Raw genomic sequence first — 13,068 nt, 5'->3', positions numbered from 1 at the left:
TATTCTATTGGATACGCGTGATGTAGCCTCATCTCATGCATGGCAGAGAAACCGACGCGATTTCTAACCAGTCAGATGCAAACATCTGGAACTCCCTGTCTCATATTAACTATATTTCGGGTATGCAGGACAATCTGGTCAAAAAAAAAAAAAAATCTATAGGGCTTGACAAGGCTTGGAGCCATAAGGTCAATGAGAGGCTCAACCTTGCACACCGCTGCTTTTGTCGAGTACGGTAATCGGCAAGGTCGGGTATGTCTTACAACCCTTCAGCCACTCACATCGTCACGAAGAATGTGGGAAAAATCCAATATCGGCTTGCCTCGTCATGTGTTGTGGCATCTTGCCGTCCTGCATAGCCTGTCAGGGCTTGCAGGGGTAAAGGCTAAGGGTTGCTGGGACCTTCTCTTGACTGACATGTCTTTATGTGTGGTAGGGCTTGACGGTCCTTGCCTGGTCAGGCACCGAGCAGGGTCCCGCCTACCTATGCGACTGTAGCGAGCTTGATATCTATTCTCAGCTATGGCGCACTGGGCGGCATGGCTTGAACGGTTCGCACCAATGCAAAGCCCGAGAACGACTACTAGGATGTTGAGTAGTAAGACCGGGCCAACAACACCAGCGTCAGGTGAAATCACCTGCAACCTACCAATCATGCCGAACATCCATTACCAAGCATATGACATAGGATAACAGCTGGTCAGCCATATAGCAGCCTCATTATAGGGGAAACATACTGTAATATGACCACCCTTTTTCGTCACCAGTTACGGTAAGCGGCGTGTCGATTAAAAGACCGATAGGAGGAGGCCTTGAAGTGATGACCAAGACTGCATGCTTTATGCACCCAAGTACCACGGACGTTGTCGATTACGCGCGCACAATACATACTCCACCATCGACGGAGCTTTTGGTGTAATAGATCAAAAAATCGCACGTCTTTTTTTCCGCCTGGTGACGGATCGATCCGCTGCCCCAAGTAGGTAATTTATCACATTCCAGCTTTTCGAACAAGCTGGGGTGGATTCGTCTTTTTTTGTTTCCCCAGAAGGTCAGTCACCCCACCCACCACGACCTCGGGTAACAAGTTGCGCGCTTCCGGTAGCGACGTTGCTTGTGCATTCTCTGGAGAAGGCACTTCAGTGAATTCACAAGAGTGCACTTGCAGGGACCTCGATAACACTAAACCTAGATCAAGTCTGGGCGCTGCATCGGAGGAGGCAGTACCCTACGCAAGGGAATCGAATGAGCAGAATCAGAAGCAACATACCTTACGGCTACACTTTACCAACAAATATACGGACGGATCAGCAATCGGAACACGTATATTCCCGGCATAGTGATTCCGAAGGCAACATAACTGCACTTGACCTATTCAATCACCGGGCTTTGCCAGGGAAATAAAAATGTGTAAGCAAACGCCAGGGCAGGTAATCCAGGGGCCCAATCCACGCCATCAAGAAACGATGATCCACTACCACAATGCATATCACACATCCTGAACCCACTTCCGGTGCAACATGTCACACCCCTCTACGCCACCACGGGGGCACCGGGAAGCTTGCCGCGAACCAACAATCTTGAGCAAGTCGGAGCGGTAAAGCCATGGGTAAGGAGTAGCTGCTACTATACATTGCTCCACGTTCAACTCGTGTCCCAGATCAAACGAATATTGGTGCTTTTTGTATGGGGGTGTTTTTTTTTTCTCTTTCTTTTTTTTCTTTTGTGATATCCCAAAGGACTACTCTTGGGTGCTTGTGGAGAAATAATATTGGGGGTGTGCCGAAGCGTCAAGCGAGAGCACGGATCCGGCTGTGTTGATTTGATTTCTTTTTTATTCATATTTTTTTGTCCTCTTTTCCTCTGCTATCCTCTTTCTTCTTGCTTACAGGCTTGGCCTATGCTCACGTTCGATCTGGCGGAGACAAGGCTTTCCTGTTGTGTTGCAACAGCCTGTCCTTAGCCTGCAAGCCTAGCCCGCCCACCTCATGACAACTTCCTATCTCATCCTCCCGCATGCGTGTGGCGTCTTTACCGGCTAGATTCTCCCCACCCGTTGGCGGTACATCCACATTTGGGCCCCTTAGGCCTCCTTGGCCCTCCCTGCATATAGTTTTGTTGCGCTGCACACCACGGGATAATGATAAAAGCCAAAAAAAGAAAGGAGTGAACAAAGAAAAGGAGAAAGAAAAAAAAGCAACATCGCAGCCCAGTTGGGCCCATCCATGATCCTGTCTCGATCTCCCGACTGCCAGCAGATGTACGGGGTATTTTTTTTTTTTCTTACAACCAGGAACTCGCCGCTAAGCGATCTCTACACCGCAAGCTCGAACCTACCAAACGTATAAACCCCAGATCTCACAGACTCTTCTTACCTGGAGCGCCCCCCACTCTACCATCTTCGACGTCTATAATGCCCTTTTCTGACATAGCACCTTTATTTCCACTGCCATCAGGTAGATACGTACCTGCCACCCTGGATCGGACTAGAATAATAGCTATTAAATCCTTAATCGTTGCTCCCTCGCTCACTTGAACTGGCACCTTTATTATTACCCTGAGGTTAAGATTCATGTCAGCTGCTGAGGTAGCCACTGAGTTTCTACCAACACACACGATGGGAAGCTCAACAACGATGACCACGACAGGTCAACATCCGATTATGTTCTATCCCCCAAGTACTGCAAAGGTTGTCGCTTCTAGCTGCAAGGTACAAGCATCACACCCAGTTACGCCGCCATCTTGTCGAACGGAAAACCTTCAACCTCGTTCTACCAGGGACGGCTGGCCGCTTGATACGGACATGCCGACCATACTTCCACTTTGGAGCCAGACTGCTCCTCGTGACTTCGTGTCGTATTCGATGTGCTTCCCTTTTCAAGCCAGCGATCAGTCGACTGCGCAAGAAACAGCCCGGACACACCTTCTCCGATCATTGCACCGGTTGGCTGAAACAAGACCCGAGTTTGCGGGGAACCTGCAGCTATCCACTTCTCCAGGTCAGCCTGGTTGGCTTGTGTGGCACAAGCACCAGGCAAAGGCCGTGTCAGTCGGTCCCGGTGACCAGCCCGGCGATGGCATCTACGCCACCTTTGAAGACATCTCGGCCACCTTTGATTACGATTATGATGAGTTACGGAAGCGAGGATTCCCACCCGCTGCATTTACACACAGTCGTTTTGCATTGGGCATCAACGCAAACCCAGCAGACCCTGGTGCCCAACCAAAGAACCCCACAGGCGCCGGCGGTGCCCCGAAGCGAAAAGGCGTCCCCGTACTCATCATCCGGACCTTCTTCATCAAGGGGGGACTCCTGTTGCTGTCACACCTCCACCACGCCTTTGGGGATGGCGAGTGCGTGAGAGTTCTTCTCGACTGCCTGGGGGCGGCGACGAGAGATGTTACAGTCAAGCATCCACCCGGCTGGACCCTGTCTCTACCTGATATAGTGGAGAGCAAGGCACAAGACACCTCGGGGAGAGGAGTCGGTGCTCTGGCTAGAGACTGTCCCGAGTATCACTATGTGGCTAACAAGATGGTTGGTCCGACGCAGCCCGTGTTGAGGGAAGGCGGTTTCGATATGTCAAAGGTTCCGACGGATGCCAAAGTATTTGTCTTTACGGAGGACACGCTTTTGAAGCTCAGGGAAAAGCTGAGGCCTCGGAATCGCGCCGGTGAGATCATCGGCCAGATGCCATCCATTTATGTGTGCATTTCCGCACTGGCGTGGGCTCATATCGCGCTCGCCCGGCATGAAACGGAAAGTCAAGATGACGGCGTCAGTGCGGCGGGCAACGCAACTCTCATGAACCCGGTGAACTGGATCAAGCGCATGAAGTCGGTTGAGGAGGCATCATCGGCTTCGCAAACAAACGCCCGCACGAGTGGCGTACAAAACGCAGCCATTAATGGCTACATCACACCACCAGATGAAACGCACATCAAGGTTGACGAGTACTTTGGCAACGCCACAACAAAGTGCCTGACCACGATACCGTCTCAAAAGCTCCTGGACGCGGCTCGCAACCGCGAACTCGGCGACCTGAGCGACCTTTCGGCCGCCATACGGCGCAGCATATCTGCGGTAGATGGAAGTTACGTCCACGCCCGCACGCGGCTGTACAATGCCCTGACGGATTACCGCACGCTCGGGCTCGAGGATGACCCGCGGCTATGGCACGATCTCCAGGTCAACACGTGGCGACCGTTTGGGGGCGACGCCGTCTTTGACATACCCGGGATCGGCGGGCCTCGCAAGCCAGAGAGCATCCGCAAGGCGCTGGTGGGCGGCAGGTGCGACTACCGCAACGCCATCATCCTACCGGCGGCCGAAGGTTCGACCGAACACGAGCTGTTTGTGAGCTTGCCCAAGGTCGCGCTGGATGCCCTTTGCGGCGACCAAGGGTTCATGATGTGGGTCGACAGAGTGGCTGGCTGAAAAAAAAGGAGGGAGTGCGGGAGAAAGTGGGTGGTGTGCGCGCGTGTGTATGTGTATGTGTGTGTGTGTGTGTGGTAGCGGGATCGACTTTCCGTGATTCCGAGTATGAAGTAGAGGAGGGGGGGTGTATGCCAAGCAAAGTTAACCTAAACTAAAAGAAAAAGAAGAAGAAAAAAAGCAGATCTGAAGAAGCAAAAGAATCACAGACATATGACGACAAAAAGCACATCGGGGCATTGGGAAAGGCGCATCAGGGAGGGGTTCTCGCTTATCTTGTACAGCAAGCAAATCGGTCGATTGACCCAACAATCTCAAAACCAAGAAAAAAAAACAAGTAATAATTCCTTGATCTTAAGTTCCTAATCTGCTCCTATCCTCCATATTGAAAGAAAAGAAGAAAAAAACAATTCCACAAAAAAAAAAAAAAGAGCTGCATCGGAATTTGTTATCCCTTGCGTTACGATCTGGCTCCACCTGACGGACATGATCGGGATAGTTAGTATAAGTGAGATTTAGCCTGAAACGCGGCGATCGAGTTTGTGGTCCCTTCTTTTTGATTTTTGATTTTTGATTTTTTGTTTTTATCGTGAGGAGGGATTACAATCAAGAAGCAAAGACCAAGAGTGAATAAGAAACAGATAAAAAAAAACTAAAAAAGAAAACAAGACAGAAATATTATAGGAGAAAACACCCCAGAAACAAAAGCTTCACGAGCTAAAAGATTCAGGCGGCGCCGCCCCCTTGGGGACGCGGAGGAAACAGGGTCGTATGCGAGCTTGGCGAGCAAAAATGGTCTGTGTTCTTTTTTTCTTCTTCTTCTCTCTCTCTCGATGCGCCCCCGGTTGCCCAGAGAAATAGTGCATGCAAGATCCCCCCCTCTCATCGTTCGTGTCTTGTTTTTTTTTTTTTTTTTTTTTTTTTTTTTTTTTTTTTTTTTTTTTTTTCTACCCGTCGCCTATAGCGAAATTCCCGCTTGCAACCCTCGTTGCAACCTTTGTGGGGGTGAACTTTTGCCTGCGTTGGGCAATTTTCAGATTTCGAAAAAAGAAAAGCCAAGAGTTTATCGCCTTGTCTTTTGCTGCTGCAAGGAGCAAGCGAGGCAACGTGCGTACAATGTACTTTCAATTGCCTTGTTTTGTGCTACCATCTACGCTGGGGCATGTATGTCGTGCATAATCATATCGTCGTCCTTTTGTTTTTCTCTCTCGCTTTCTTTCTGTGGGGCCGGCGACCGTTTTTTTCTTTGCGTAACATCACGAAACTAGTTCTAGATTCTAGTCAAGATCTACCTGCCTTAATTGTCTTCTAGTTCTGGGATCGTGAGTCTAGATCAAGGTCTAGTCTGGTCTTAGTCTAGTAGCATGCAAGTTGCCGGTGTTACGTCAATTAGAAAAAAAAAAAAAAAAAAAAAGAGGCAAAACAAAAAAATGGAAGCCAGAGATCGGGCGTAAAAACGTTTTTGTGCAACAATGGCTGCATGGCATCAACTAGTTTGGCCAATCTACATCGTGGGCTTTCAGCCCGGGGTTGGATCGATGTACCATCGCCTTGGCCCACGAATCAAAAAACTCCTTCGACCGGTGCTCATGCCTCATTTGTATCCACAGTGTGCCAGACGTTTGGACAGCAAACCCCATGATAACCAAGAAAAAGCTCCATGGTTGGTTTACCCCGGGATCAGAATCCGGGTGGCGTGTATTTCGGTATCATCTCAAGATCGTGGCAATAAGGCCAAAATTACCATGGTACAATCTAGTCTTGGTCTGAATATTGTGTGGGGGGAATATATCTGTCTTCTAGGCTTCAAGCAGAAGAAATACCAAAATAGTTACACATTGACAATCCCCAATGATAAGTGCATATTGTACCAATATGCCCAATGGTGGAAATAAGATTAAGAAAAAAAAAACCGCTAAATCAGAGAATAACTTTAGAAAATCCAGTCCGGAAAAAAATAAAAAGGGGAACGTAACTGGGTTGCTCATCGTCTCCAATCAAACATAGTCTATCCCAACGCCCAAAAGCTTCAAACAGCTGGCTCGAAAATAACGCCCATCAAAGCATTCTAGTATCCAGTCACCCGTCTCACCCACAGGGTCGTAGGCTCATACTCGCCGGTCCTGTCGATGCGCTTGTAAGCACGGTGAAGCTTGATGCCCAAATCGTACTCCTCGCGCTGCACCTCGGCGAGTTCCATCTTAAGGGCCTCGACCTTTTTCCTTTCGACCTCGCGCTTGTGCAAAACATCGGCCGACGCCATTATGTTGTCCGTCGGCATGAGCTCTGTCATCTGCTTGATGCATCGCGTCAGGTTGAGGCGCCGGTTCGCGAGGCCTCGGAGCTGGGCGTTGAGTTGATCGACGCGGTCCTTGGCCGTCGTCTCGGGAGGTGCCGGGGGCAGGGTCTTGTGGATAGACCCTGCCATCGAGTTCCGTCGCACATGGCCGCCATCATGACCGCTTGGTGACTTGGGGCTCACTGCAGCCATCCCCAGGGGCTTGCGCTCTCGGTTCGCCCACTGGCCACCGCCGAGGCTGATCTTGATGGGCTCTTCATCGCTCGAAGGAGTTGTGCTTCCGCTGCCACCGTCGCGGAGCTTGGGCCTCGTGCGGCCCATGACACCACCGTCCCTCGACGGACTGTCATTCTGTCCATAGTCGTCACCCGGAGTTTGCGGTGCCCCTACCGCGTTGTAGGCGGTTTCTGGAGACTTGGGCGACAGATAAGCCCACTCGTCAGGCGTGCCCGCCTTGAATGTACTCGACTTTCCGTTGGGGGTTATATTTGTGGCGGGGTATGTTGAGTAGTTGAAGGGGTCGCTCTGGGAATATCTCGAGCTATGGCTGTTTGGCTGCTGATGCAGCGACAGCTGTGACGGCGTAGGTTTTCTTCGAACCGCCGATGTCGGAGTTGTCGAGTCTGGACTGAGAGGATACATTGGGTTCGGCGATGTGGCTGCCGTATCTTCGGGTGCTTTGGGTTCACCATCCGACTGGGGAGGACTTGGATAATTCGCTGAGGAGATGTTCAACTCTTCATGCTCCTGTTCTTCTGGCGGAGGAGGGTGCGACGAGGGTTCAATTTGACGTGTAGTTTCGCGCGGGGATTGTAGCGTTTCAGGGGCAGCTGGACTAGCAGGGGGGCTGGCCATGACGTTACTCGGCTCAGCCGCAACGGGCGAAGATGTGGCACCAGGACTCGCCAAACTCCTTTTGGCGTTCTTTCGGGGGACCTTCAGCGGGGCCACGTCTGGCGTGTCGTGCACAGGCTTCACGATTGCTGAACGTCCACTACCACCTTTCCACTCGGGGCGATCTGCCGCTGCAAATGCTCTCGCGGCGGGGTCGAACGCCGTAGGCGAAGACATGGGAGACGGAGTTCGCCTCGGCGGTGTTTGGGCAGCGGGAGAACGCAGTGTCTTCTCAGCACCACCCGTGGCGAAACCTGGTGGCGCGATCCTTCTCACCCGCTCACCAAAGGGGGTGGATGTGCTGATGGCTGGAGCGGCCGAAGCAGTCGCTCGCGGCGGGCTGTCGCCAAATTCTTTTGCATACTCGGCCGGTTTTACCTGGCTTGGTCTTCCCTTCTCGCTGGAAGTCAGTTCTCCGGTAGCGGGATCCCATCTAACTTCGCCGCCGTGGTAGCCGCGTTTTGATGGCTCGGTCGATTTGGGTTGAGGCAATCGCATTTTGTCACGAGATTTCGACTCGCGGAGTTGTGAATTGGCAGCGTCCATCTTTTGGCGACGCTCGCGACGTAATGAGGATATATTCCCTCTCATGGACTGAGCAAAACTTGGTTGCTGAGACATTTTGCTGTTGTATACTTCGTCGTCTTCGTCGATTGGGCTTATGTCAGGTACAGGGACGGCCCTAGGAACAAGTTTCATTTTAGCCTCATGTATGCACTAGAATAAATCGAACCGAATAGTGTGACAGGGCACAATGGAGACCGGTCTGCTTAGTGAGTGGCATAATAAATCTGTACAGATAAGGCCATTTCACCGAACACTGCACCGGGCATGTATAGGTTCGTTATATGTGCCTTTTTTTTCGTCCCAAAAATCCATGCAGCGGACGGTTGTCGGGAGTGTGCCTTGCATTCATAAAGCTCCTGTCATACCCTGAATCGCGGGTCATTTCTGCATTGCCGGGCAAGCAATCACTTGCATGCAACCACAAGATGGGATGATTGATTTGATCTCACTTACCCATACCTTGGAGTAATCTCCTCTGGTGACGAAGGAGGAGAGATTTCGTCTCCGTCGTTAAAAGTGTAACTTCTCCTTGGCGGCGCGGTCGATGCTGGGGCGAAGCTGGTGTGGATAGGACTCGGTTGTGAGTATATAGATGACGCGGGACGACGGTTAGAGCCGCCCGAGTTTCGATATGCGTAGTTGCGATGTTGGCCTTGGCTGGGCACTTGTTCTATGACGGATTCAGTGTTGTCGCTGTGAGTTGTCGAGGTGCTCAGGTTAGTTGATGGATTCTTTTTTTTTTTTTTTTTTTTGTCTCTTGTTATTTGCAGGTACGTCATGAGTGTAGTCATGAAATGAAAGTACGGATTTTGAGTTTTAGAATCAAAGCACCGCAACGAAAGTGCCAGACGCAACTGGGATTAGAGGGGGTAGATGGAGCTCCTGAACAAGGACATGGACCAACGTCGGCTAGAGGGCAGCCCCGCCGCCTGCCACCTAGAAATAGCTAAGTTTTAAGGTGACAACAAGCGGCGTCAGGGGTATTTCGAAATTACGGGGCTCAAAATAAGTGTATGACCTATTTCGGCTTGTTTCTGATGCCTGACTGGTGCTTTCGATGTCTTGTCCAGTTACAACAAAGGCAAACTGGCGGCCTTTGTCGGCGGAACGCGGCCGGCGTTCAGCAAGTAAAAAAGCATGGCTGCATCAATAACCGAACACGCCTCTGTGGTGCTTCCTTGGTCTGAAGTTGCTGACAGGCAGTAGGGCGGAAGGAAACGAGAGATGATTTCCCAGATGGATGCAAAAGCGAGCGACAAGAGACGGCCGAGAAATAAAACTCAAATGACACCAAGACGACATGTTTATGAAACGAATCGACTCACTAAAAGTGTAACGGCTGCTCGAATTCTCGTGGTGGGCGAGGCGGCGGCGCTCCTCCCTGGACCGAGTAGCTGTAGCCATTTGCGGCAGCATATGCATTCTTGTCGAGTTGCGGGCGTTGTTTTTGCTGCTGTTGGGATCGACCGCCGAGCTTTTGAGGCACGGCGCCCTTGAACCTGTCCCACATGGCCACCGGTTGCCGAGAGTAGCCAGTAGTCGAATTCGTAGCCGAGAGGCGACTGGAAATACGGCTGATGGCCCTTGATCTAACGGCTTGTCAATCTGGAAGCAGAAACAAAGGCCACCGACAGGGTGATGATGTTGCCGGTCCGATTGACTCTGGGATCTGCTCCGGGAGAGTCACGATTTTCTGAATGATGTGCGCATGAAGAATGGGCGATCGAGGGAGTTCTTTGTAGATCAGGTCTGGTCTGCAAAAAGAAGTCACGTCGTCCTGCGCGCAAATGGCTGGCTAGCTGCAGCGTTTGTGGTACTGGACCAGAAACCAGAAGAGGAACTTCGAGTTGAAACTTGTGACTTGACTTTTGTTTGTTATGTCTGGAGGTGGACTTGAAGCCTGTTTTTAAAACAAAAAGACGTAATGTTTGCAGTTAGCACAAACACAACATAGCCATTACTGCAAGTCTCTCCCTGGTTCCATGCGATATATAGACGCAAAATAGCAAATAAATGCGAAAAGCCGACTGATAGCAAGTAGCCGATGCAGCGATCTCGCATAGAGGAAGCGTGTGCAAGGGTCAACCTTTGCCGCCGACGTCTCGATTGCTTTGTATGGCAAAGTGAAATAAAGTGGGCGGGGATCTGACTCTTGACTTAGCTGCACGTACTTGGGGCGTTAACTTTGATGTAAAATAGACGACATGAAGGTTGCCAGATTTTGGGTTTTGGTTTTGGGTTGACTGTTTGCTTGCGTCAAAAGGTTGATGATGTTGATTGTTTTGTTTCACTGCGTAAAGTGATTTTTGCCTGTGCAACTTTACCCTCAGTTTTCCCACGATCCTATCATGCTTTGCCGTTCGTTATTCGATACCACCCAAGTGGCAAGCAGATTGACGCCCTATAAGGAAGCAGTGACGGCGTAATGGGCACGCGAAGCTCTCCCTGGCGGGATGGGACGGTGGTGTCCCTTCTTCCCTTCTTTTTAAAAGTTCGGGGTTCTCTGGGGAATTTCTGAGGAATGGATGTGACTTGGGTTATTTGTGTTTTGTCTTGAAAGACAGACCCTGTCGCCAATCGTTGTTCCGCAATGGACGGGGAGGGGTCTTGGATGTCACCTCTGCTGCCTGTGACTGGACCCTTGTGACGAATCGATGGCAATTTCCAAATTCAATATGTGTCAAGGCACAGCCACCATCTGAATGCGGTGCATTGGATCCCTTTTTTTTTTTTTTTTTTTTTTTTTTTTTTTCAGTCCCCAGTAAATTTAAAGATCACCGATCTGTTTAAGAAGTTGGAGGAGAAACGTCCGACTTTTCTAATCGTGCTGACCCGCCGGCATGGATGGTCAGCTTCGACACCGGCGAGTTTCCCGGCTGGCCTAGACTGTCTAGCTCCAAACTACATAGGAATGGTAAATTACGTGGTTCCTAATCGGGAATTATTCTCACCAAGAGGCTACTGCGAAAGAAAAGACTTGCTTGCTGCCGTTTGAATACGGAGTCACAGCTGCTTACCTTGCTCACCTGCAGTAGGTAGGGTAAGCTAGGTCCTAGTAAATTGCAACGTTGGTACCTATGCAGAGGCGTCAAATGCGGGGGGGTTTGGTTTGCTGCATGCAATGCGCTTGGGCCCAGGGAGAGGAGATGTCCCTGAAGCAATGGAAAGTAGCACCAGGTATGGAGCACGTTTTTTGATGTCTGCTACAGAACTCCAGCCCATTTCAGCCCAGTTTTGGTGTCAGCATCGATGATGCTCAACACTTCTGAGTTGAATGAATTGGATGGATGTCAGCGAGAGCCAACATTCTGTCCCGACGAAGCATCCATCGCCTTTTCAGGCTGGGCGCGAATACGACGCACCTCAAGGTCAAAACCAAACCAGCGTTGGCCATTCAACTTCATCCATTGTCACTGGTGCCAGACTCTCGGTTTCCACAAAACGTTTCGTCGGATGCTAGCGGCAAAGGGCTAATTAAGGTACGAAGGTGGTAACATCCAGTGCCAACCGAGCCTCCTAGGTCCGCACGCTTTGTTTCAGAAGTCACCATTCTTTTGATGGCAAGTGGCGATCGGGCATTTAACAGCGAATCAATCAAATTCTGTAGGGGACTGGCCACCACCACCATCACGGCTAACAACACAAAACCATAATGATTGGAAACATCGAGAGGGGAAAGAAGGTTCAGAACGAGAACCATGGTTTCGTTTTGTTGTCAAATGTCAAATGTCAAATTCCAGCCCACCACTTTCTGTTGTCGTCTAATGTACATACTGACTGGTAGACAGAAGAAGCCTGGAGTAAAAGTTTCCGGATCGGCAATCCTTCATGCGACAATGCCGGCAATCGGATCTCTGTGCTTCCAGACCACATCTCCGCCCCGGACTTTCTCCTTTGAAACCACTATCATTATTTATGTCTATAATGTCTACTACGTATACGTGGGTGGATACAGGGAGATGACAGGAGAGCATTACCAGTCGAAAATGCAAACAAACATCACGGAAAATAACCGATTCTCATGGTACCACTTTTAAGCTTCGTACAACGTCTGTGTCACAGAGGCAAACTCTCCGTATGTACATGTAAAACCCATGGAAAAATGCAACTATGCTAAAATCAACATCATGCCTCGCTACAAACGTAACCATATATACCCTATTATAAGCACCACCAATGACACAAACACCAGTTTACTTTCCGTGAACTGCAGGCCCCGCCTAGTGATAATGCCCGCCGTCACCACACCCATCACACCTCCACGACCTCGCCACGTTCTCCCTGCCGACGTCCTCCCAGGTTCTTGCCCCCAAACCCTCCGAGGGTCCTCCTTTCCAGCCTCCTGCTCTCCGCGTTATCGTTGGGGAACTTGGGGCACGACACCCTCGCCAAAGCCCTCGCCCTCGGCCACGCACAGCACCTCGCCGCCGACCATGGTAAACAGCACCCTGTTGCGCCCGGCCTCCTCTTCGAGTACCGAAAGTGATCGCGCTCCAGCAGTTCTCCAGCGACCCGATCTGCGCCTCGACCCGGCAGCGTGCCGTTGCATTCGTCCCCGTGGAGGGGTGGGCGAGTTCCTGATGGGCGACCTTGAGGGCGAGGAAGTGGCCCATGGGGTCGAATCTAGACTCCTGTTGCGTTGTATAATATGTTTTTACTGTAAAAGGTAGTCCAGCTTTCGGCATGGGAGACTGGTGCATATATACCTGGAGGTTTTTAGGAAACACCTCGTCGCCCACCTTTAAACTTTTTTGACCGCCGCCAGGAAAGCGTTGGCACCGGCTTCCTGGCGCTGCTGCATATATGATATAGCGGCGTGGGCCATGTCGATCCTATTACGTGAAAAATGTTCCAGGAATAGCGTCGAGCGACT

The 13,068-nt window shown here is 50.7% G+C and overlaps 4 protein-coding genes across 4 annotated transcripts; 1 reads left to right on the top strand and 3 right to left on the bottom strand.

The window, feature by feature from the left end:
- Positions 1 to 326: 326 nt before the first annotated feature.
- Positions 327 to 708, bottom strand: PgNI_05918 (uncharacterized protein; the record flags this gene model as incomplete). The annotated part of the gene is made up of 2 exons (XM_031125947.1): positions 327 to 492; positions 650 to 708. 2 exons carry the CDS (start codon positions 706 to 708, stop codon positions 327 to 329), a joined length of 225 nt encoding a protein of 74 aa, XP_030982924.1.
- A 2,095-nt stretch (positions 709 to 2,803) lies between these two features.
- Positions 2,804 to 4,438, top strand: PgNI_05917 (uncharacterized protein; the record flags this gene model as incomplete). Its single annotated transcript, XM_031125946.1, has 1 exon — positions 2,804 to 4,438. One exon carries the CDS (start codon positions 2,804 to 2,806, stop codon positions 4,436 to 4,438), a length of 1,635 nt encoding a protein of 544 aa, XP_030981993.1.
- A 1,740-nt stretch (positions 4,439 to 6,178) lies between these two features.
- On the bottom strand, positions 6,179 to 10,738 carry PgNI_05916 (uncharacterized protein). Its single transcript, XM_031125945.1, has 5 exons — positions 10,520 to 10,738; positions 10,367 to 10,438; positions 9,521 to 10,095; positions 8,649 to 8,888; positions 6,179 to 8,310 (listed from the first exon to the last, which is right to left on the bottom strand). The coding sequence occupies exons 3-5, from the start codon at positions 9,703 to 9,705 to the stop codon at positions 6,504 to 6,506; spliced, it is 2,232 nt and encodes a 743-aa protein (XP_030982227.1). The 5' UTR covers positions 9,706 to 10,095; positions 10,367 to 10,438; positions 10,520 to 10,738; the 3' UTR covers positions 6,179 to 6,503.
- A 1,648-nt stretch (positions 10,739 to 12,386) lies between these two features.
- On the bottom strand, positions 12,387 to 13,020 carry PgNI_05915 (uncharacterized protein; the record flags this gene model as incomplete). Its single annotated transcript, XM_031125944.1, has 2 exons — positions 12,387 to 12,826; positions 12,952 to 13,020. 2 exons carry the CDS (start codon positions 13,018 to 13,020, stop codon positions 12,416 to 12,418), a joined length of 480 nt encoding a protein of 159 aa, XP_030982922.1. The 3' UTR covers positions 12,387 to 12,415.
- Positions 13,021 to 13,068: the final 48 nt, after the last annotated feature.

The sequence above is a fragment of the Pyricularia grisea genome, chromosome I (assembly GCF_004355905.1).
Source record: "Pyricularia grisea strain NI907 chromosome I, whole genome shotgun sequence".
Taxonomy (NCBI): Eukaryota; Fungi; Ascomycota; class Sordariomycetes; order Magnaporthales; family Pyriculariaceae; genus Pyricularia; species Pyricularia grisea.
Note: the sequence above shows the minus strand (reverse complement) of the source record. Positions and strands in the feature narration are given on the sequence as shown.